The 23,757-nt window shown below is 35.5% G+C and overlaps 1 protein-coding gene across 1 annotated transcript in view; it reads left to right on the plus strand.

Annotated features, from left to right (window-relative positions):
• The window catches only part of RSBN1L (round spermatid basic protein 1 like), a 64,181-nt gene that overhangs the window by 38,017 nt on the left and 2,407 nt on the right, over window positions 1-23,757 (plus strand). Inside the window, exons 3-6 of the mRNA XM_007450089.1 lie at window positions 1,737-2,377; window positions 14,565-14,702; window positions 16,463-16,605; window positions 19,569-19,736. Of these exons, the coding sequence (XP_007450151.1) occupies window positions 1,737-2,377; window positions 14,565-14,702; window positions 16,463-16,605; window positions 19,569-19,736 (1,090 nt within the window). The remainder of the gene's footprint in view (window positions 1-1,736; window positions 2,378-14,564; window positions 14,703-16,462; window positions 16,606-19,568; window positions 19,737-23,757) is intronic.

Raw genomic sequence — 23,757 nt, forward strand, 5'->3', positions numbered from 1 at the left:
AGAAAATGCCTTTTCCAGTAGTAGAAAGATAAAGTAGGACTAGGTATGTTTCATAAGAAATTGTAAGTAGTGCAGATTGGACCAGAGCATGGCATACTTGAGGGCATTGACTCTGGATTCCAGATTGAAGAGGTTGTATTTGAGAACGCTTGAAAGCAGTTGAGTCAAGGGATGAACATGATCAAAGCAATATATAAAACGTATAGAATGATTAATATGGCTCCCGCATTAAGGATGAGAGATAGTCATGAGGCTTTTAGACCAAAAATTAAGGCAGTAGTATCATGGAAGTAAAAAATAATCAAGGATGAGTTGGGTAATTACATAAAACATTGGAGAGATCAGGAAGAGTGATTTGAGAGAATATCATTGGATTTGATATATGAACATTCTGGGAAAGTAAATTTGAGTAGACTGGAAGCAGACCCAGAATTTAGGGGATAAGAATGGTCAGTTAATAAAGGGAAGGCACTGGGCATTGCAGTTTTTTATAAGAAGTTTGATGGTCAAAAGAAGAGGATAGAGAACTTTAAGCAAGGGTTTTGGAGTTGATGGGATGGACTTATTTTGGGGAAGTAGGCAGGACATCTCATTCACCAGAGACAGAAAAGAATAATAGAGATATGTGAGGATGGAAGAATTTAGCTAAAGAAGCAGGTTGAGGAAACTTAATTCATGACAGGTTATCTATAAAAGTGAAATAACAGATGGAAACAGTGAATGCCTTCTTTCCTCAACTGTTATCTTAATGGGTTTTTTTCATATTATCTTAGGAAGCATAATATTTTCTTGTGAGGATGCTACTCTTTTCTATTTTTCTTATCGTATAGAAATAAGTATACTGTGATAATGTTGTATTTATATATGTAAACTTAAATTCTATAGCTGTATAGCCTCTGTGGATTAATCTTTTATTCTTTGGATTTCTGAATTACTGAGCCCAGGGTCTACTTGCTTTTGGTTACAGAAACTCATTAATATATAAACTTACTATGACCCATGTCTTTTTCTTTCTTTCTTTCCTTTTTTAAATTTCTCTCTTTACCAGTACATGGATATCATTTGTACTTAGGACATGATAAATGATTCTAATTTTGTCATGTCTTACAGTACCTTGTTAGGTCTTCACTGGAAACTTTGTAGACTCTAGTAGATCTAACATAGCCCATTTTGGATGAAAGAGTACTTTACCAAGGTAAAGCTTTTTACATATGGTAAAAAGCTAAGGAATTGCTATGTTTGTTGCTGATACACTATGCAAGTATTTTTCTCCTTTTATGATTTGTAAGTCTTGACACCTATATGCAATTTTGAAGAATTTAAAGTAAAAATGATATATATCGATGGAAAACATCTGCAGGGCATTGTTCATATTGACTTTTGTTCAACTTTCCATTTCTGGCTTTCTGTATTTAGAATTTGAAGATTATGCTTTCTAAAACATTCGTTTCGTTAATTCAGTAAATGCTGATTGAGCATCTGCTACATGTCAGAATGGTACCATGCACTCTAGGCATAACTTTTTCTTAAGCCTTCTTCTGTGTGTGTGTGTGTGCCTGTGTGTGTGGAGAGAGAGGGAAAGAACCTGACTAAATTATGATTATCAATACTGTGTAAAACAAGTCCCAAATATAAACTTCATTCTGAGTGAATTTTGCTTATTTTAAAACAATTCCTAAAGCATGGGTTTTGAAGAAACTAAAATACAGAGTTTCAAAAAAAATGTTTCCCAACAGGTGGGAAGGAGAAACCAAAAACAAGTGTAGAAGACTTACAAATTAAGAAGGCAAAGAAGAAGAAGAAAAAGAAACACAAAGAGAATGAAAAACGGAAGCGTCCAAAAATGTATAGCAAATCTATTCAAACCATCTGCTCAGGATTGCTGTCTGATGTTGAAGATCAAGAAGCCAAAGGCATCCTAAATGATAACATAAAGGATTACAGTGGAAAGAATTTGGATACCAAGAACTATGATTCCAAAATTCCAGAGAACAGTGAGTTTCCATTTGTCTCATTAAAGGAGCCACGGGTTCAGAACAACCTCAAAAGGTTGGACACTTTGGAGTTCAAACAGCTCATTCATATTGAGCACCAGCCTAATGGAGGTGCATCAGTTATCCACGCCTACAGCAATGAACTCTCACACCTGTCTCCTGTGGAGATGGAGAGGTTTGCAGAAGAGTTTGTGGGTCTGGTGTTCAGTGAAAACGAGAACTCTGCAGCTTTCTATGTAATGGGTATTGTTCATGGGGCAGCTACTTATTTACCTGATTTTTTAGACTACTTTTCATTTAATTTTCCCAATTCACCAGTGAAAATGGAGATATTGGGAAAGAAGGATATAGAGACAACAACTATGTCCAATTTTCATGCTCAGGTAAGAGGTTTTAGTTTTTTATTTTAACTTTTAATTATATGTTTTAGGCAAGTTTCTGTTCTTTGTTCCTCATTTTGCCATAGGTTTGAAATAAAAAGATAATATAATGAAACCTCTTGGGAATATTAAGAATAAATAACTTTCTTGATGTGAATGCTAGAGGTTAAATTTCAGCTTCTATTTGTGTTGTTTATTTTTTTTTAAAGAAAATCAGTGAAATAATTAAGATTCTTTGTCCTTTTTACCGTGGATTTATTTTGGAAGTGAAATGAATTTCGCTGTGTATTTTTTCAGTCCATACAATAGTTCTCTTACTTGAACATCACTTAAAATTGTCTTCTTCCTTTATGCAGTAGTGCTTTAATGCTTAGCATTGGATTCATCATGTGGAAGGTGCTGAATAAATGTTGGCTATTAAATATATTGTGATACAAAGGAATCATCAGTTAAATACGTGATTATGTGAGAAAATGAGCAGACCAGTGCATATATTGAGCTGCTTTCTATTTCCTACCCTTCTCTGTGTTGTAGAATATAGATTATTTTAAAAACAGAGACAGGGCTTCCCTGGTGGCACAGTGGTTGAGAGTCTGCCTGCTGATGCAGGGGACACGGGTTCGTGCCCCGGTCCGGGAAGATCCCACATGCTGCGGAGCGCCTGGGCCCGTGAGCCATGGCCGCTGAGCCTGCGCGTCCGGAGCCTGTGCTCCGCAATGGGAGAGGCCACAGCGGTGAGAGGCCCGCGTACTGCAAAAAAAAAAAAAAAAAAAAAAGCTGAGGCAGAATCCAGTCCACTGGCTCTTGGAAGTGAATGTAGGCCCATCTAAGTCTGGTGCATTGTTACTCATTCTCAGAGCAGAGACTGCTTAGGTCAAAGATCAGCCAATTGTCACATTTATTTGTGCTAAACTTTTGGTATTGTAAGTAATAATTGACATTCTAGTTTGGAAAGAGGAAAAAAGTGAAGAAAGTTTCAAAGGGATCTTTTAGTGATCATCTATCCCGAACTTTCTCAACTTAAACAAACGTAGATAGGAGTAACTTAGGGTTTTAAGGTTACTCAGTGCCAGGTTGCACAACAGTGCCAGGAATAGAACAAAATTTCCTTAAACTTCATCCAGGTCTCTTTTCCTTATTTTGAGTATATTTCTTTTTTTGATATGTGTTCAAGTTATAGTCTCCACCTTAAATGATAGTCTTGACATGCAATAACATCCACTCATACCAACCCCCCACCCCACAGTATGTTTGGTGTACATTGTGTAATATACTGAAGTCTGGAAAATATGTGGTATTTAAAATTTTAATGTGTGTGTGGGGGTACTTATTGCCTATATAACATGTTTGAGAATTGGAATTTAAATGTTTTTTAGAGCCGAAAGGGAGCTGTAGAGCATCTGTCACTAGCCCTGTCATTTTATAGAATTTCAGAATGGTTAGTAATTTGTCTGAGATTACACCTGTGTTTAGTGGTAGAACTAGACTGTCATCTAGGGATAGTATCTACATTGAGTGCTTACTGCCAGGAACTATTCTAAGCGCTTTATATCTAATAACTCATTTACTCTTCATTGCAATTTAATTTTAGCAATGAGGAAACAGTGAGAGAAGAAATAATTGCCCAAAGTCCTTTGGTATTAGATCATTCATTTGTTTTTCATTTATTATGTCTGCTAAGTGCTCGGTTTTATGGTAGGCCTCTTGACTTCCAATGTGATTTGTTTCCACTGTATCATAAACTTTCTGTTGCCATACTATGCAAGTTATTTCCGTCATCCTTTAAAGTCACAATACTTACATTTGCTTTTCAGATAGCTTTTAAGGTTAGGAATTATTAATTTTTTATTAAATGATAATTTTCATCCTAATTTGTGCAGTATGTACAACATGAAAACCATGCTTCCTTTTATTAAATACAACGTGATGCTGGCACTTGGTAATCATGCCAGTGTGTGGCTAGGTTGTGGGTCTCAAGTCATTGAAGTGCCACCTACCCTGGTTGCCATCACCTCTTAGGGTTCTTGGATAATACGTATGGCACAGAGGAAACTCTAGGCAGATGCATCCTCTTTGTTACCAGTTGTGGCTCTGGCCCCCTAGCTATGTGATCTGCAAGGACTGCTTTTAATTAATTAATTAATTAATTAGGCTGTGTTGGGTCTTTGCTGCTGCTCCCTAGTTGTGGTGAGCGGGGGCTACTCTTCGTTGTGGTGCACGGGCTTCTCATTGCGGTGGCTTCTTGTTGTGGAGCGTGGGCTCTAGACGTGCGGGTTTCAGTCTTTGTGGCATGCGGGCTCAGTAGTTGTGGCTCGCGGGCTCTAGAGCACAGGCTCAGTAGTTGTGGTGCATGGGCTTAGCTGCTCTGCGGCATGTGGTATCTTCCAAGCCCAGGGCTCGAACCCTGTCCCCTGCATTGGCAGCTGGATTCTTAACCACTGCCACCAGGGAAGCCCAAGGACTGCTTTTTGTTCTGCAGCTTTAGATTTCGTGGCAGGAAGCTGCCTGTGCACGGTCCATGTGCCTTTACCTCAGTGTCCTCCAGATCCAGCCATTCCTATGGTATGAAGAGGAGTATCTAGCGAAAAGCTTTCCTGAACTGGTCATTTGATATTTCCCCAAACTGGATTTTTACTTTGCTTGTTTTTTTAAGAGCTTAGAAGACTGAGGAAGTTGTTTTCTGCAGACCAGTTTTGTTTGTTTGTTTGTTTAATTAAAACCAGAGCAGCGAAAAGAATTTGCCCTAAATTCTGTAGAAACTAAAAGAGGACAGTATAGGTAAGATGTAGCTGTTTCTATGATCTTTATAGTGATAATGCTTACCTTTGTGATAATACTCTGTAGTTTTCACAGAAATTCATTTTTGCATCTGTTTAGCCTTTATTCTTAAAACATGTTAACGAGATTTTTTTGTGTATGGGTATATATATATGTATGCACACATGCACGTGCACACGCACACACATACAATACTGACAAAAGGATCAAGACATCCTGTTCTTTGATTTTGGAATTCTTTTTACTTGCATAATTCTATATTTCATCTTCATCTGTATCCCTGCCGATTGCCTGAAGAATCTGAAGACATGGTAGAATTATATATTGTCTTATAGGTCATGTCATTTTTCTGATGTTAGTGGTATAATATCAATCAAACTATATGAAATAAAATTCTATTTGAGAATAGAAATGGATTTTCGTAGAAAGTTTGTAACCTATCTATATCAGTTATTTTGCTGCAAATCAAACCAAAACCCTCAAAACTAAGTGGCTTAAAGATTTTTCTCACAATCTGTTGGACTCTCTGGACAGTCTTTGTCAGCTCAACTGGGGGCTGCATGGCCTCAATCATGTCTGATGGTTTGCCAATCAGTTGGTCTTAGGAGACCTCGCTTATTTGTCTGGCGGTTTGATGCAATTTCGATTGGGGTGATAATCACATTTTTCTCATCATTTAGCAGGTTAGCGTGGGCTTGTACACATGTTGATAGTTGCAGGGTAAATAGAGCAGAAAGAGGGCAAGCCTCTGCTTGTTTTGTGTTTGCTGATGTCCCATTGGCCAAAGGAAGTCATGAGGCCAAAACCAGATTCACTTCTTGATGATAGGAGTGACACAGTAACATTGCTCAGAAGTGAGCATACATGCTTGAGAAGAGTTTTTGGCCATTTGCGCTCATCCACATCTGTCTTAGTTTTTCTACCATCTCTATTTTCTTCAAATACTCATTTGGACATTGATCGTTCTCCTGTGCCTTTGATGGTAGGGAAACAGAAAGGCAAGTAAGACAGTTTTATCTGTCAAGAAACAATTGAGATTTCTGGCTTGCCATGCAATATTTAATCAGCATGCACTCCAAACTCTGTAGTAAGAACTGTGAGAATATGAAAACTGGGGCAGTTATCGTCTAATCACCCTTTTCCCTCCCTCAAACTCTAAATCTTATTTTTTATTTTATCCTGGTTCTGAGTTGCTTGTAGCAAATAACTTATGTCAAGGGTTAACTCATAATTAAATGGCTAATATTTTAATAGTGAAACAGTTATTAAATCTGATCGGATCTGTTAGCCTTGCCTCTCTGCAAAATGAGGGGAGATAACTAACATTTATTGAATTCATGGGTCATTCACCATGCTAGGCCAGTAAAGATGATTTGACATACCATCTTTGACCACTGCCAGTCTTTGTACTGAAATTTCATTTTGACCAGTTGTGCTTGTCATGTCCTCCTTGAATGCTTTTGAACTGATCTGTTATGGCAGGTACCAGATGTTCTAATTGAGAGACCTTTTCCTTTTTGTACTAGTTTAAAAATGATTAATAACAATTTTATTCTTATTTTAGTTATAGTTATATGGATATTTTTGAAATGTTGATTATATGTTATTTCTTGTTATGTTTTAATTTGAGAGGATATGCCAGATGTGATGGGGAATGGCTCCCCCTTGTGGCAGACATATTTTTGTTAGATGTTCAGATTGCCTCAGTAGGAATGTGGTGAGCTGGTGTTGTTTTATTAAAATACGAGACTCCCTTCTTTCCTCTTGCCCTCCCCCCAGAAAAGCTCACCAGAATTGAACCAATAGCCTCTTCTGCCCTCACCCCCTCAATTTTTTGCTGTAATAACTGTCCTGTTTTTGTGTTTTCTTTGGATTAATGATGATACTAGCTAGAAGCATCTATAATATCTTCTATATTTATTATGGATAACTATACTGTATAAAGTATAAAGTATTTATAACGTATTCTGTGGAATTTTTACTATCTTGGGATGTTGATAGGTACACTAAAAGAAAACAAGTAAATGAGAAAAACAGGTTTTGAAGTCAAAATAGTTTGTCTAATACTGGGCCAAATAAGTTATGATTGTTTACTGTGAGACTTCTCAGAACCTAGCCTTTAATAGTGTGTGGTGAACCTCTCAAACAGGAAGAGTTTTCCAAACTTACTGGACTATAGAATCCTCTCTTCAGGGACTGACATATCAGGGAATACATTTTGGGAGACAGCATTATTTCAAGTGAGTCATGCCTCATGTTTTTTTGAATTACATGTGTCCATATTTGCTTCCCTTGTTGCAGCAGTTTTTATAAGTAAAATAAGAGAAAGCAGTATTGAGACTTATAGATTTACTTTTGGCAATGTATTTCCTGTCATAAAGGCTACTTTTTTCTTTGTAGCAAGCCAAACTCAGAATCATAAGGTTGTATTTTTGTTTTTTAAAGATTATTTACGTGAAGAAAAATGAATAGGGTTTAGTTTAAACGTAATGTAACAGTTCTTTTCCCATTAACCAAAACTTATGAGATTTTGTTATTGACACTTACTGGCAGAGGGTTTAAGAAGTCTTTTATTTCCTGCTCTCCAATCTCCCCCACCCCACCTTTAAAACATTTATAGAGAATAAATGAAGGGAAATGTGAAAATACAGTCATGATGGTGGTAGGGTTTTTGCTGGGTAGGGAGACTCTAGGGGAGGTTTAGATTAAAAATGTTACATCTATCAACAGCTTTTGCAAATATATGAATAAGTATCATTTCTGTCTTTTATTGTGTTTTTTGAGAAGTATACCTAAATTAGGAGGAACAATATGTGTCCTCTTTGTAACTCTACATTTCCCTTTTTGGAAGCATATAGGATATGTTTTAAAGCAGTGACATTTTTTGGTATTTCCAATTTAATTTTTTAACTGCATCAGAAAACTGATAGTGTGATGAATGTTTACTGAAGCAAATACAGTAATTTCATGTCAAGCGTCATCAGGATGTGAGTTTTTCCAGATTAGTGGTTTTTCTAGATAATGGAAGCATACAGTTGTAAGGACCAAGATTTATCCTTTTCCTGAGCATATACAACATATCTCTTTATTTTCAGTCTAGGCTTGTCATTATGATATTATAATATTGATGACCTAGGGGAGCTGCAGCTGTGCTTACCTCTTGCCCCTCCTTCCTCTTCTAAACTTGTGGTTTCTTATCCTTTATGATTTTAGATGTTAGTTAGAATTATGCCTAGTGTAGAAACATACATGTAAGAAGAGTATCCTTCTGTGAATCATGGCCTTTGTGGCAGTAATTTTGACTATTTAGAGATTCTTTCAACTCTTATCTGTTTCCTTCTCCCATCCCACTGCTTTTGAGTTGTAATTGTTGGATAGATTATTTTTGGAGAATTGAGGCTTTTTTCCTTATGATTATTATAGATTTACTTTTATTCCATGTAATAGAGGAAACTGGATTATTTGCTGTATAATATTGCCATATAATAGGTATCTCATAATAAAAGGTGTACTATTTACTTTTTTGTGAAAAGTGTGTGGATTATATTCTTGTAATTTTTTTTAACAACTTAAGTGGTATCTATATGTTTCATCAAGAAGTATATACTTTTTGAATTTGAATACATTGTTATGTGTAGTTTTCCATTTTTGAAACATTAAATTAATGGTTCAGACTGATTTAGTATATGTTTCAAGTATTGGGTTATTAATCTAGAAAGTTGTATTAAATGGTATATAATTAAAAGTTACATTACAGTGTGTTTGTTTATTTTAATTGGGGGGTAGTTGATTTATAATATATTAGTTTCAGGTGACAAAGTCAGAATTTTTATAGATTATACTCCATATAAAGTTGTTAAAAAATATTGGCTATATTCCCTGTGCTGTACATTATATCCTTGTACCTTATTTATTTTATACATAGTAGTTTGTACTTCTTAACTCCCTGCCCCTGTCTTGCTCCTCTCTCCTCCCCCCTTCCCCCTCCCCCTCCATACAGGGTAACCACTAGTTTGTTTCTATATCTGTGAGTCTGTTTCTCTTTTGTTATATTCATTCATTTTACTTTTTAGATTCCATATATAAGTAATAATATACAGTATTAATCTTTCTTTGTCTGACTTATTTCACTTAGCATAATATTCTCCAGGTCCATCCATGTTGTTGCAAATAGCAAAATTTCATTCTTTTTTTTTTTTTTTTTTTTTGGGGACGCGGGAGCCTCTCACTATTGTGGCTTCTCCTGTTGCGGAGCACAGGCTCAAGACACGCAGGTGCAGGCTCAGCGGCCATGGCTCACGGGCCCAGCCGCTCCGCGGCATGTGAGATCTTCCCAGACCGGGGCACAAACCCGTGTCCCCTGCATCAGCAGGCGGACTCTCAACCACTGCGCCACCAGGGAATCCCCACATCTTTTATTTTTTTAAACTCATCCTGTGAATCTGTTGTCTTCTGCTTTTACATAATATTCATTAATTGTTTAATCTCCTCAATATGCGAATTTATGACCATTTTTCTAATCCCTAATGATTACTTGTATAGTACAGGTCCTTTTTATTTTGTTCAGTCCTGGTCCTGTCTTTTTTAAAAATTTTATTTATTTATTTATGGCTGTGTTGGGTCTTCGTTTCTGCGCGAGGGCTTTCTCCATTTGGCGGCAAGTGGGGGCCACTCTTCATCGCGGTGCATGGGCCTCTCACTATTGTGGCCTCTCGTTGCGGAGCATAGGTTCCAGACACGCAGGCTCAGTAGTTGTGGCTCACGGGCCCGGTTGCTCCGTGGCACATGGGATCTTCCCAGACCAGGGCTCGAACCCGTGTCCCCTGCGTTGGCAGACTCTCAACCGCTGCGCAGACTCTCAGCCGCTGCACCACCAGGGAAGCCCTATACCACGTCTTTGTTATCCATTCATCTGTTGTTGGACACTTGGATTGCTTTTATATCTTGGCCCTTGTAAATAATGCTGCTATGAACATTGGGGTGCATATATCTTTTTGAGTTAGTGTTTTCATTTTCTTCAGATATATACCTAGGAGTGAAATTGCTGGATCGTATGGTAGTTCTGTTTTTAGTTTTTTTTGTTGTTTGTTTGTTTGGGTTTTTTTGTTGTTGTTTTTTTGCGGTACGTGGACCTCTCACCACTGCGGCCTCTCCCGCTGCGGAGCACAGGCTCTGGACGCGCAGGCCCAGTGGCCATGGCTCATGGGTCCAGCGGCTCCGCGGCACGTGGGATCCTCCTGGACCGGAGAACGAACCCGTGTCCCCTGCATCGGCAGGCAGACTCCCAACCACTGCGCCACCAGGGAAGCCCTGTTTTTAGTTTTTTGAGGAAACTCCATACTGTTCTCCATAGCGGCTGTACCAATTTACATTCCCATCAACAGTGTACAAGGGTTCCCTTCACATCCTCTCCAGCATTTGTTATTTTTGATCTTTTTGATGATAGCCATTTTGACGGGTGTGAGGTGATATTTCATTGTGGTTTTGATTTGCATTTCCCTGATGATTAGTGATGTTGAGCATCTTTTCATGTGCCTGTTGGCCATCTGTATGTCTTCTTTGGAAAAGTGTCTATTCAGGTCTGCCCGTTTTTTAATTGAGTTATACTGTATTTTAAAATTCAGATTACTTTCACAAGCTTAGATTTTGATTAATTTAATTTTTAAAATTTAGTTTTAAATTTATATCCATCCTATTGAGTCATCAGATTCTTATCTTTAATATTTGAAGAATGAATGTCTTAGAAGAAAATTGCTGTTTTGTTTTAAACCTGATAGCTAAGTATATGTAATTTATATAGAGACCGTACTTAGTGGAATATATCTGTGTTGTGGATTTCTTTGGGGTTTTTTTTCCTGCACTGCGTGGCTTGCGAGATCTTAGTTTCCCGGCCAGGGATTGAACCCGGGCCCTTGCCAGTGAGAGAGCATGGAGTCCTAATCACTGGACTGCCAGGGAATTCCCTATCTGTGGTTTTAATAGTGGACAAACAGAATGTACTTTACAGTTCTAGCACATTTTGGTGAAAAGGGGAGAGAATTGTGCTTTTATTTTATTATAGCAAATTATGTGTGTAAGTGAATTTACATATAGTATATATGTATTTTGCCATGAGGTGACCAGAACTATGAAGATTCAAATACCATATTTAAGGTTATAATCCGACAAATAGAGTCTGTATTACTTTACTCTTTAAAATTCAGTTTCTCCCAAATATCCTTTGAAATATTTATGAATTTTAATAGGATATACTTTTAAAAGAATCATCAAAGGATATAGCCTCCTTTTAGGTAGCCTCAAAATAGACATAGGAGAGGAGGAAAAGTCAAATTTGTTTTAATTTAGTCTATTGTGTTAAAATTTCTAATATTTAGACGTGTTTCATTTTATTTTACTTGTAAACAAAGAACAACATTTGTAAACTTGGAAATTAATATAAAGGTGTAATTTGAATGAAATGATATGGCTAGGTCAGTAATGTTCTCTTCAATCAGTGAAATGATCATTCCAACCTAAAATAGCAACATCTGGTTAAATCAAAGTTAAGTACTTAAGTTATAAGTCATTTGTCTTTAATATTACCACCCAAGAAGCTTTACCCATTTTTTCTGTTACTAAACGATACATGTTTTTACTTAACATTTAAACACAGAAATTTCACTCTAAGAGGGCTGAATGTTAAACTTGTTAATAACTAGTTCTGTTTTTTTTTTTTTTAATATTTATTTATTTATTTGGTTGTGTCGGGTCTTAGCTGTGGCATGCAGGATCCTTTAGTTGCAGCTTGAGGGCTCCTTAGTTGTGGTTCACCTCCTCCTTAGTTGCAGCAGGCGGGCTCCTTAGTTGTGGCATGCAAACTTAGTTGTGGCATGCAAATGGGATCTAGTTCCCTGACCAGGGATCGAACCCAGGTTCCCTGCATTGGGAGCGAGCCATCTTAACCACTGCGCCACCAGGGAAGTCCTACTAGTTCTGTTTTTTTAATTATTAATTGTATTTATACCTTCTCTATAGTTAAATATTGTTATAGTAGGGTTTTTGTTTGTTTGTTTTTATAATGGAAGTAGTTATTTGAGTTGCATGGCAACCACTATGTAGAACTCCAAAATCTATTTCAGTTATTTGAGAAATGAGTTATTTCATGTTTTTGCCTATTAAATAAACTTATAATTTCAGACTTTACATTTCCTCAGAGTAGATTGTCTCTGACTCCTAAATTCTAACATTCATATTAAAGAGCATTCTTTCTTTATTGGTGTATTTTTTGAATGCATGTATTTTGTCCTTGCACATACTCCCTTGGAAAAAAAGAGTCCAGTAGACCATATATGCGTTTGCCTTTTGCTTTAAAAGTATGTTTAAAGTACCCATTTCTTTGCGAGAGCTCATAAATTCAGTTGTGCTTAGTGCTTTGGAAGGATTCCCTCACTGAACATTCCTCCCTGCCCTAATTATTTAGTTGATAATTGAGTCACTGCCCAAATTATTCAGCTGACGTAGTAGAATGAACCAGCTGGATGGCAAAGACTTTCTTGATTCTGGCTTTGTTAGAACTGGTTAATGATTTAGATGAGTTATCTAAGCTTAAACAAGACAGAGAAGATGGAGGCACAGAAAATTTACTTATTTGTGTGAAGTGGAAATATTACCTAATGTCACTTGTAAGTCAAATGAATATTACAAAGCACTTGTAAATTTGTGTTTTACAATAGAAGGTGTTTGATTTCACTGAATGGTCTTGAGGTCTCTCAAAAACTCACGTGACCATTTGCAGATCCAAAACTGAAGCCACAAGCTCAGAGTCACGTAACAGAATTGATATCAGTTCTTATAGATTTGCTACATTTCAACTTGATATTTTTAGCTTTGTTAGACTGCATTACAGAAATGCATAGTGATGACTAATTTTCCTGTTGTAGTACTCTTAGTATATCTAAACATCTAAAGCCTAAATATTGTTGTGAGTCAGATTTTAACTTTTAGCTTTCTCAGTACTGGAAATGCTAAGAACTTTTGGGAGACAAGAAAAAGGTCAGATCATGAGTACAAAATGGGGACACAGACCGCTACTTTTTTTTGTAACTTGGGGACTGGAGCAAGATTTTATGGTTCTGAGAAGTGAATTTGTGATAGTTCATGAAAACTTAACCTTGTAATTCTGGTAAATTTATTAAGGAATTAATGTATAATTGTTATGCTGTTTTGCTTATTATGCTAAAAAATAAAATTCTCTAATGTTTTAGTCAAATGTTCTATTATGATAGAACTTTCATTGTCATGTTTTTGATGTGGGTGGGGGCTTAAATACATTGATGCAGAATACTATCTATATCAGCTGCAATTGTGGGAATTCACCTTGTGATATGAAAATATTTTAGTCTGTGTCCCTGATGTGATGAAAGCTCATCCATGTGGGTTTGCCTGGTACGGGACTTTCCATTTTAAAACTGGGATAGACCCAGGCAAACTGAGACAATGTAATTTCGCTACAGTTAGTGGCCATAAAGGCTAATCCAGAGAAAATAATAATTAGGATTTTGCTTGAAGTTTGTTTATGAAAGGAAGTTGTTTTGCTTTAAAAAATACTCTTGTTTACTACTGTTAGTATATGAGGTTTCTTTGCAAGATTTAAATGTGCTTTTGAAAACTTAGGTACCAGTGATTCTTGAGGTATATAGGTTGTTTTATTTTGGTTGATATTCAAATGATACCCATTTGCTCACACTGTACAATTATTGTTTTCTTCAATCCGAGGTAAATCTTTCCGGTTAAGGAAACTTAAACTCAAGGAATTTAAGTGATTTCTGGAGGTCACATAGCTGGTAGATAGCAAAGGTAGACAGATTTGGGACCTAGGACTTTTGGTTCTCAAGCTCTAGTAGATTTTCATCAGAAAAAAGTAAACTGGATCCTAGTTAACATGCTAAGATCTAGAAGGGAAGATCATTCCTGGTGGCCTTTTGGACATACAAACTACTGGTGATGGTTAAATGCAACGTTTTCAGAGGGTCTACTTTTGAAAATTCTGAGAAAAAGATATGAACCATTCAGGAAAATATAGGTATAGGGACTTCTAAATATAATTTCAGTGGCACTGTAGATCAAATAATAAACTCCTCTGTTATAAGGAGAAATTATAGTTAGTTGTCTGGAATTACGCTGTTTATCTCAACTGTGTTTTCATAAGCAGTGTGTGGGAATAGCTAGAGAAGGTAAAATAGCTTGATTTTGTGCCGATCTTTTTTCTTTTTTTTAAGTGCCTTATTTTTTTTACTGTTTGTGAAAGGCTTTTTTTTGTTGTTTTGCTTGCCACACATTATGTTCTAATATTTTCAGACAACATAATTTAGTGTTATCCAGTGATAACAGGGCATTATCTTCTGTTTAACTTAATTAACTCCATATCCTTCAGGTAAAAAGAACGTATTCTCATGGTACTTATAGAGCTGGCCCAATGCGACAGATCAGCTTGGTGGGAGCAGTAGATGAAGAAGTGGGAGATTACTTCCCTGAGTTCCTTGACATGTTGGAAGATTCACCATTTTTAAAAGTAAGAGAAAACAATATCAAGCAGTCTAAGTTGTGGGAGTTACTTTCATGCTACAAGTGATAACAGATCATGGCTGTTTCAGAATTATAAAAACTTTGATTTCATTTGAATTATAAGGAAGGAAAGGAAAAGATGACAAAGTAGAAGTAATTCTTGTGTGTGTGTGTGTGTGTGTGTGTGTGTGTGTGTGTGTCTTCTCAGGTACTAATTTTAATGGCAAAGCTAAGTGGTGGACCAGAAAATAACACTTGCCTGTAGCTGCCACTTTAGGAAAATAAGTTCCTTCCGTTTATCAGCTTTTTATAAACTGAGTGCCAGAGGATATAAGAGGTACAGGAAGGATGTCTACTAAATTAAAGTGTTCAAGACAAGGGAATGGCAGTTTGGGTTTGTGGAAAACTGGCCTGGGGAGTTGTATAACTATTTCAATCTTGCGAGATCCTAGCTGGGTTGGGCAAGTCGTTTAAACTTTCTAGGCTTCAGTTTCCTCGTCCATAAAATAAGGTATTTAAACTATGCAGCTTTAAGGCCCCTTTAAATTCTTTAAATGATTTTTAGCCAGATTCTGTTTTCTTTTTTTTTCCCCCAACAATCTCTGCATTCCAGAAAATATTTCTTCTTATGGGCGGCTGGGGCTATCCTATTGAGAGAAAAATCTCTGATCTATGTAGTTAGGTCAGTTATTTAATCAGTAATAAAAAGGTCAAAATGTGACAAGATCAGTTTATCTCTAGTATTTGCCACATAATCTGTTAAACATCTCTTCTTTTTTCACTTCTGCATGCTTAATTTTCTAGTCTATATGTGTACATATATCTTTTTCTTCCTTTTCTTTTTCACCCTACTCCATTCCCCTTTTATTTCCTTTTTTGTTCGTTTTAAACCTTTGGTTCCTTGTCTGTTTCTCCCAACTAGTGACATGGAATTTGGTTGCATTTATTTTGAGTGCTATTTTAAAAACACCATCATTTAATATTTATGTTTCAGATTTTAATTTTAAAAGCAAATGAGCTAAATGCATTCTTTCTGGAGAAATTTAATTTGACAAGCTCCCCTTTTTGAAAAGGGGGTATGTTTTTTTAAAAAACCATTCCATGGATAGTGGCCCTTGGTCATTTCTCTTTTCTTTTCAAAGATGTTAATTCCTGCTTTTAGACCAGCAACCTTTTCAAGAAACTACTACACAGAAATAAATTTTGATTTTGGTTTAGTTTTCCTTTTTGTTTTGTTAGGTTTTGATTATAACTAATCAGAGGTATATCCCACCCCCCCCCCCTTTTTTTTTTTTTTTGCGGTATGCGGGCCTCACTGTTGTGGCCTCGAACCCGTGTCCCCTGCATCGGCAGGCGGACTCTCAACCACTGCGCCACCAGGGAAGCCCCCCCTTTTTTTGAGGTATCCATTTTTTAAACTCAGTTGTTCATTTTTTTAGATTCTCATGGAAGACACTTATTTTGCCAACTAATTAACATCATATGGCCCATATATTTGGTAGAAGGAAGAATAATAAATGATAAATACAGTGAATCATACCTCTGGCAGGGTTGGGGAAGTGGGGGAAACCAAGAATAATTACTCTCTTGTTGTATTTGAAATAGAATATTATGAAGGAAAATTTATGAATATATATGAATATATTTAAAATAGGTATGTATGTCAAATGTATATATGAAATTTTGTCAAGGGGACAATAGTCTTTAATGTATATTTGAAGATACATTTTAAAAATAATTAATTTCTCTATAATTATTTGCCTCTAGTGTACACTGCCATGGGGGACACTATCTAGTCTAAAATTAGAGAGTCGAAAAGATAGTGATGATGGTCCCATCATGTGGGTACGCCCGGGAGAACAAATGATCCCTGTGGCTGATATGCCAAAGTCACCTTTCAAAAGGAAAAGGTATGTTGGATATAAATGTTTTTTGCTGGGGATGGGTATTTGTACATTGGTATGTGTATATTGTTGAAATTTGCAGGAAGAAGGAAGGGAAAATTTAGAGTGTAATTGAAATGTAAGTTCAAAAATGGTTACACATGCTGATATAATTTCTTACAAGTATCAAATATAAATAAAACATGAAAAATGTAGGCAAATGACAGTAAATTGTAACTAGGAATGGAAAAAATATCATTCACAACAGAGACATAAACTGTTTTGGAATAAATTTAATGAATATTCAGAAATAAATTTAAATAATATTCATTTTAAGAAAACTAAAACATCTTATGAAAGATATAGAATAAGATCTAAACAAATGTTTAGATCTGTGTTCTGGATTGGACAAAAATGATAGTCCTTTGGAATTTTTAGCATTACAGATGGACTCACACTTCCAGCACTGGATAAAATAATTTTAAAGTTCATAGGGAAGAATAAAGTCAGTCTAGAAAGCTGTAAAAAAGAAGATAACTATGAGGGGGACCTTGTCTTACTCAATATTAAAAAGTACTATGAAGCTCAAAAAGATCATTGGAATAGGATAGAGTGCACAAACAGATCAAAGTATATTGGGAACTTAATAATGAGATAAGTGGGAAAAGAAAAATTTATTTAATGAATAATGCTGGCATAAATGGGAGTCCATTTGGAGGAAAACAAAGCCATAACCCCACTGTTATACAAGAAGTAAGGTATTTGAACATAATAAGTAAAAAACAAAAATATTAGAATAAAATGCTTAAGCTTAGGAGAGATCTTCCTAAGCAAAGATTAAAAGATACAATGATAATACTATTTGTGAGAGGAAAGACATCAACAACAAAGTTCAAAACTATGATAGACTGGACTAAAACATTTGTAACATGTGACAGACTAAATTTAATATACAAAGAGCATTTCTAAATTGAGAAGAAAAATGTAGAACAACCCAATAGAAAAATAGGCCCCAGGTAGTCGATTGTATATTAAATATATATTAAAAGAATTATGAGATATTATTTTTACCTATTACATTGGCAAAAATTATTAAAAGAGCGAGTATATTACAGGCTGGTAGGTACGTGAGGAAACAGGGTAATATATATTATTGGTCTATGGGTGAGCTTCTGTAATCATTTTTTAGAAGTAATCTAAAATAGCTTGTAAAGTTTAACGTATGTATACTCCTTGAACCAGGACCCCTACTTTTGGGAATTTGTCCCAAGAAATAAAAGCACTAAAGGTAAATGTATAAGAATGTTAACTGCAGCATTTATTATATTGAGATAAATTTTAAAATGGTCTGAATGTCCATTAACAGGAGAATGGTTGAATACATTTTGGTACATTCCTGTTAAAGAATGTGGTGAAATAGTTAATTTCATAATATGAAATTTTGTCTCTTGAGCTGGATATCCATGATACTTGAAAAGAGCAAAATGTAGAGTATATGTCCAGTATGATTCTATTTTTATGAAAAGAAATTTAAAAAACATGTGTAAGAGTATATTTATGTAAGCACAAAGAAAAGTGTAGAAGAATGTACACTAGCTTAACATTGATGGGAATGGAGTGGGTGATCCTGGGGGAGATAATACTTTTTTTAGATGTCTAAAGATGGTCTCACTGGTTATAAATTTAAGAAGAAAAAACAGAACAGGGAGAAATGGTCATAGAGTAAAATGTAGGTTATATGAGAGCAGGGACAATGTTGTGCTTGTTAATAATGTGTCTCTAGCACCTAAACAGAGTGTCTGTTTAATAAATAAATTTTGGTTTAATGAAATTTTTACAAGTTAATTTTTAAGTTGGTAGTAAATGGTAAACTTGGTGTGTATCTCAGTGATTCTTAATTTGGATTTACAAATCATTTTGAGAATCTGAAAGACTCTCCCTAGAATAATGCAGATATATACAAACTTTTACATGTAATTTAAGGGATTTCACCAGCCCCTTGAGGAACTTGTAATCCTCAGGGATTACAATCCATGGTATATGTGGTCATTTCACATCACGTTATAGTCTGACCAACTAATGACAACAGTGCCCTAGGCACTGTGCCAAATGCTTTAATAAAGTCTTAATTCATTAGAATGTGGTATAATGAGACGAGACTTGGTTTGAAAGCCTGTTAGCGTTCCACAGAAAGCAGCAGCATCATCTAGCTTTCTAATACCTGTAAAACATTAATCACAAACAGCAAAAAAGTATGTTAAAGCATTGTGTGTGTGTCTGTGTGAAAGTTTATATAAAACTGTAAGACAAGAGTGCACAAATAGTAGTAAAGTAGTAGAGATTGAGGGTGGGAAGTTAGAGAACCAAAAAGGAAGAGTGACCCTAGGGGATAGACTAGGATGAGACGAAAAAATAATGGGGGCAATCCTGATTTGTCTCTGGAAGCAACAGAAAAATCATACAGGGAGGTAAATAGGATGATGACTCCCAAAATAAATTCTTCTCACCCAGTTCCCCTTCTGCAGCAAAATTGGAGAGGGTTTCTGCAGTGAGTGAGGCCAAGTAGGCAGCAGCTTCTGTATGCATATGGATTCTAGAAGGTGAGCGGTGGAGGAGAGGCCCAGTGGGAGATGTCTGTCCTCCAGGGTGGAGCTAAAGTGTTTTTTTCCCCTTACCTCCAATAAACCGTGCATGTTTTATGGAAGCACTTATTGCCTAGTGTTTTCTTGCTGTTTATTTTTTGGTCTATCTCTCACTAGAATATAAACTCCTACGAGAGTAAGGAACTTGTCTGTCTTATTCACTACTGTCTTGTTCAGTAGCTCCAGTGCCTAGAGAGTGCCTGACACAGAGTAGGTGTTCTGTAACTATTAATGCATTTTAAAAAGTTAAACCTGTCAGTACATCAGTACAAATGTTTGAAGGCAATTAAGCCTTAATATACATAAGCCTGCCGCTCTCGCTTTATATATATAATTTTGTTTTAACAGAACTACCAATGAGATAAAAAACCTGCAGTACCTACCTCGAACTAGTGAGCCTCGTGAGATGCTCTTTGAAGACAGAACAAGAGCTCATGCAGATCATATAGGACAAGGTTTTGAACGACAGACTACAGCTGCTGTTGGAGTGTTGAAGGCTGTGCACTGTGGAGAGTGGTATATATTAACTACTGCAATTTAATGGCTTCTAAAATTTTTCTTGGGAAGTTTTTCAGTAATTCTTCTTACTGTGGGGGAAAAAGTTTCATTTTCCCCTGTATTTGGATATCCTAGTTGTATAATTGTACTAAAGAAGATTTTCATTTGCTAGAATCTAGATTTTATCTTTTGGGCTTGACTGAAGTAGTTTCATTTTCTACGTGACTAGAGTTGAAAACAGTTGTCTTATCTAAGGTAATGGCAAACCTAAGGTTCACTTGGTGCTTATTGTATGCCCATTTACAAATGTTCAGTTAATTTTCTCTACTTTTAGGCCCGTATTTATTGCACAAAAGGGAGACTGAGGCTCCGGACTATCAAGTAATGTTGTCATAGTCATATAGTTACTAAGTGGTAGAGCTGAGTCTGATTTCAGAACTGACTCCAGATTCTTTTGTTTTTTCTTTATACTGTTTTAACTTGCTGTCTTTCTAAGGTTTGGTATCTACTGTTTGTTTACCTTACTATATTAATTTTTTCTGGCTTTGCTTGTAAGTTTCACTGACTCTTTTGATAGATTAGAAAAGTGCATAATTTTCTTAATGAAAATGGATAATATACTTAGAGGTGGTCATCCCATATGTTAAAAAAATTTCCATTTATTAAATTGATAAAACCCATAGAGCAAAGCTATATTTATACTGTAAGATAACTTTGCTCAATTAGGTTTTGTTTTCAAATTGAGTATTGTTTGGGTATGAAACTTAAGATGGAATAAGCAGTTGAATTAGATACTGAGAATTTTTTCTAAGTAAAAAGAAACTTTTTAATTCTGAAAGTATAAAATGTCAGTATTGTTGCATAGATTCCTAAGATGTTGTGAAAAATATTGCCTGTATTTTCTGTACAAGGAAATTTTTTCAGGGGCTGTGAATACAAGATTGACCCTTTGTTCAAAAGGGAAAATTTAAAGTAATATTTTATAAATTAATACTGAATGGGGAGGCCACTGTAAACTGACCTTTCTTAACATAAATGAAGCTTTATCAATTTCAGATATACAAAGTAACGAGTACTGAACTAACCCTAAGAGGTCCTTAGGAAAATGACATTAATAGTTTATAATTCAATAATAATAATTTATAATTGTGTTTAAGTTAAATGGTAATTATCAAATATCTGTGGTTGTTCCCATATAGTTTCTAATTCCTTACTATAATCTGGTTTAAAATACTAATTTTGTCAAAAAGTAAAGGCAAATTTATCTCTTTGGAAATCATTACAACAACCCCCTCTTTCAAATTAATGAGATTTTTCTTGAATGTTTGGTATAAAGGATTTAAGAGTGGCATCAAAATTTATTTAGGGTGAACTCTGATTTATAGATAGTATTTGTTAAAGTTAGCCATATAATTACATTTTTTCTTCAGAGATAAATATTCTTGCTTCTTGGCCTTAACTTTGTTTAAATCTCTCTTAAGCTTCTTTAAATTATTGTTGGTTTATGCTTTGGTCTCCACTTTATATGTGACTTGATGTTAGAGATTGTGTCCTGTCCTTCACAGGTCCATCATAGTTCCCTATGAATAGTTACTGAATGAAAAAACACTTGAAGCTAACAATTTCACAGTGAAAAAGACTGTTGCCAAAGTATGAATATATTAGGTGGCCAGATTTAATTTGAGACAGATTTTGGAATGAGATGTTGCTAGCTATGAGTTTTCTCAGTATTGTAAAATATAGTTTGCTTTCTATACCAATGCTGCTTTAATCTCTTAGTATTAAAGATGGTAAGAAAATAATTTGGTTGATGCTTTAAGAGGGTTTCATGGCTCTGATGCAAACGTGGTCTATGATCCCTTTATCGTTATTCCTTGTTGTTAAATTAAGCTATACTAAGGAAATTGGTGCTTTCTCTTAGTGTTCTCCTTATCTTAGTGTTTTGAGTTCTGCTCTTTTTCTCAAGGAGACATTAGGCATTAGAGTATTAGATTCTTTTTTCATTAATTAATTAATTTTTTTATTTATTATTTTTGGCTCTGTTGGGTCTTCGCTGCTGCACACAGGCTTTCTCTAGTTGCCCTGAGCGGGGGCTACTCTTCATTGCAGCATGTGGGCTTCTCATTGCAGTGGCTTCTCTTGTTGTGGATCACGGGCTCTAGGCGTGCAGGCTTCAGTAGTTGTGGGTCACCAGCTCTTGAGCACAGGCTCAGTAGTTGTGGCACACGGGCTCATTGCTCCATGGCGTGTGGGATCTTCCCAGACCATGGCTTGAACCCGTGTCCCCTGCATTGGCAGGCAGATTCTTAACCACTGCGTCACCAGGGAAGTCCAAGATTCTCGACTTTATCTTAGAGCCAGGCTTAACACCAATTTGAGATAAAGGACTGGGATTGATTGAGACTACAAAGAAATCTTAAACTAGATAGACTTGTGAAGTGTTGATGAATTTTATATCACTTTTTAGTATTAGGAAGATAGAATTCACATAGATTTATATATTTAAGGTTGCTCCTTGAGATCCAGTTTTTTGAAAAATCAACTATGGAAGTATAATTTGTATTCAGTAATACACACGCTTGTTATAAGTGTACAGTTTGATGTGTTTTGACAAATTTATACAGCCATGTTGCCATTACCACGACTAAAATATAGAATATTTTGTTTCCTTCATATACCTTGGCAGTTAATCTCCCCCCATTCTTACCCCAGCTCCAGACATCTATAAATCTATTTTCTGTCTTTATAGGTTAGTATTGCCTAGTCTAGAATCTCATTTAAATAGAATCATATGTTGCCTGACTTCTTTCACTCAGCATAATGTTTTTGACATTCATCTATATTGTTATGTGTATTAGTAGTTCATTCCTTTGTGTTGCTGAGTGGTATGTCATTGTATGGATACATCACAATTGATTTATACATTCACCTGATGATAGACATTTGAATTGTTTCCAGTTTGGGGTTTTTATGAATAAAGCTCTTATGAACATTCCCTTTCAAGCCTTTGTGTGCACATAAAATTTCATTTCATTTCAGTAAATACATAGAACTGGAATTACAGGGTCTTAGAGTAAGACAAAATAATTGTGTATAGAGATAGTTCTAAGTCTACAAAAGAAGTACTAGAATTTAAGTCACAAGATAAGACAACATTGAAAAGTCACTTGTATATATTTTAATTCTATATGTTAGCAATAAACACTTTGAAACATTTTGAAAATGAAAAGAAAAATAATGCCAACTTATAAAAACATAAAAATTATGAAATACGTAGAGATACATTTTTAAAATAAATGACATACTGAAAACTACAAAACACCAAGGAGAAAAATTAAATAAGACTTACATAAATGTTAGAGATATACCTTGTTTGTGGATTGAAAGACTGAATATTATTAATATGTCAGTTCATTCCTTTTCCCCACTTTTCCTTCTTACCTTTTTTAGCGTTTCATTATACCTCCACTATTTGTTTACTAGTGGTTGCTCTAAAGTTATCATAGTGAACCTTCAAATAATATTATACCTGCTATGTAATGTGTAAGAACTTTCAATAGTATACTGCCATCTCTCCCTGCTCCCATTTATGGCCTTTTTGCTAATTATTATTAATACATTTTGCTTTATGTGTGCTATAACCATCCCCCCAAATATGTTGCTTTCTTTGGCATTAAGGAATTATTTCTGAAGAGATTTTTAAGATGAGAATAAAATATCTTTCATATTTACTATTACTTGCACCCTACCTTCCTTTGAATAGATCTACATTTTCATCTAAATATCATTTTCCTTCAGCCTGAAGAAGTTCATTAACATTCTTTGTTGTACTGGTCTTCTGGTGACAGATTCTCTCAGTTTTTGTTTGTCTGAAAATGTTTTTATTTCACACTTTCTTAAGGATATTTTGTGGGTTATAGAATTCTAGACTGACTTTTTCTTTCAATACTTTAAAGATAGTGTGCTCTCTTCTGGCTTGCATTGTTTCTGATGAGAAGCCTGCAGTCATTCTTACCCTCTTTCCCCGTATATTAATGTG

The sequence above is a fragment of the Lipotes vexillifer genome, unplaced genomic scaffold, assembly GCF_000442215.2.
Source record: "Lipotes vexillifer unplaced genomic scaffold, Lipotes_vexillifer_v1.1 scaffold712, whole genome shotgun sequence".
In the NCBI taxonomy this organism is placed as follows: domain Eukaryota; kingdom Metazoa; phylum Chordata; class Mammalia; order Artiodactyla; family Lipotidae; genus Lipotes; species Lipotes vexillifer.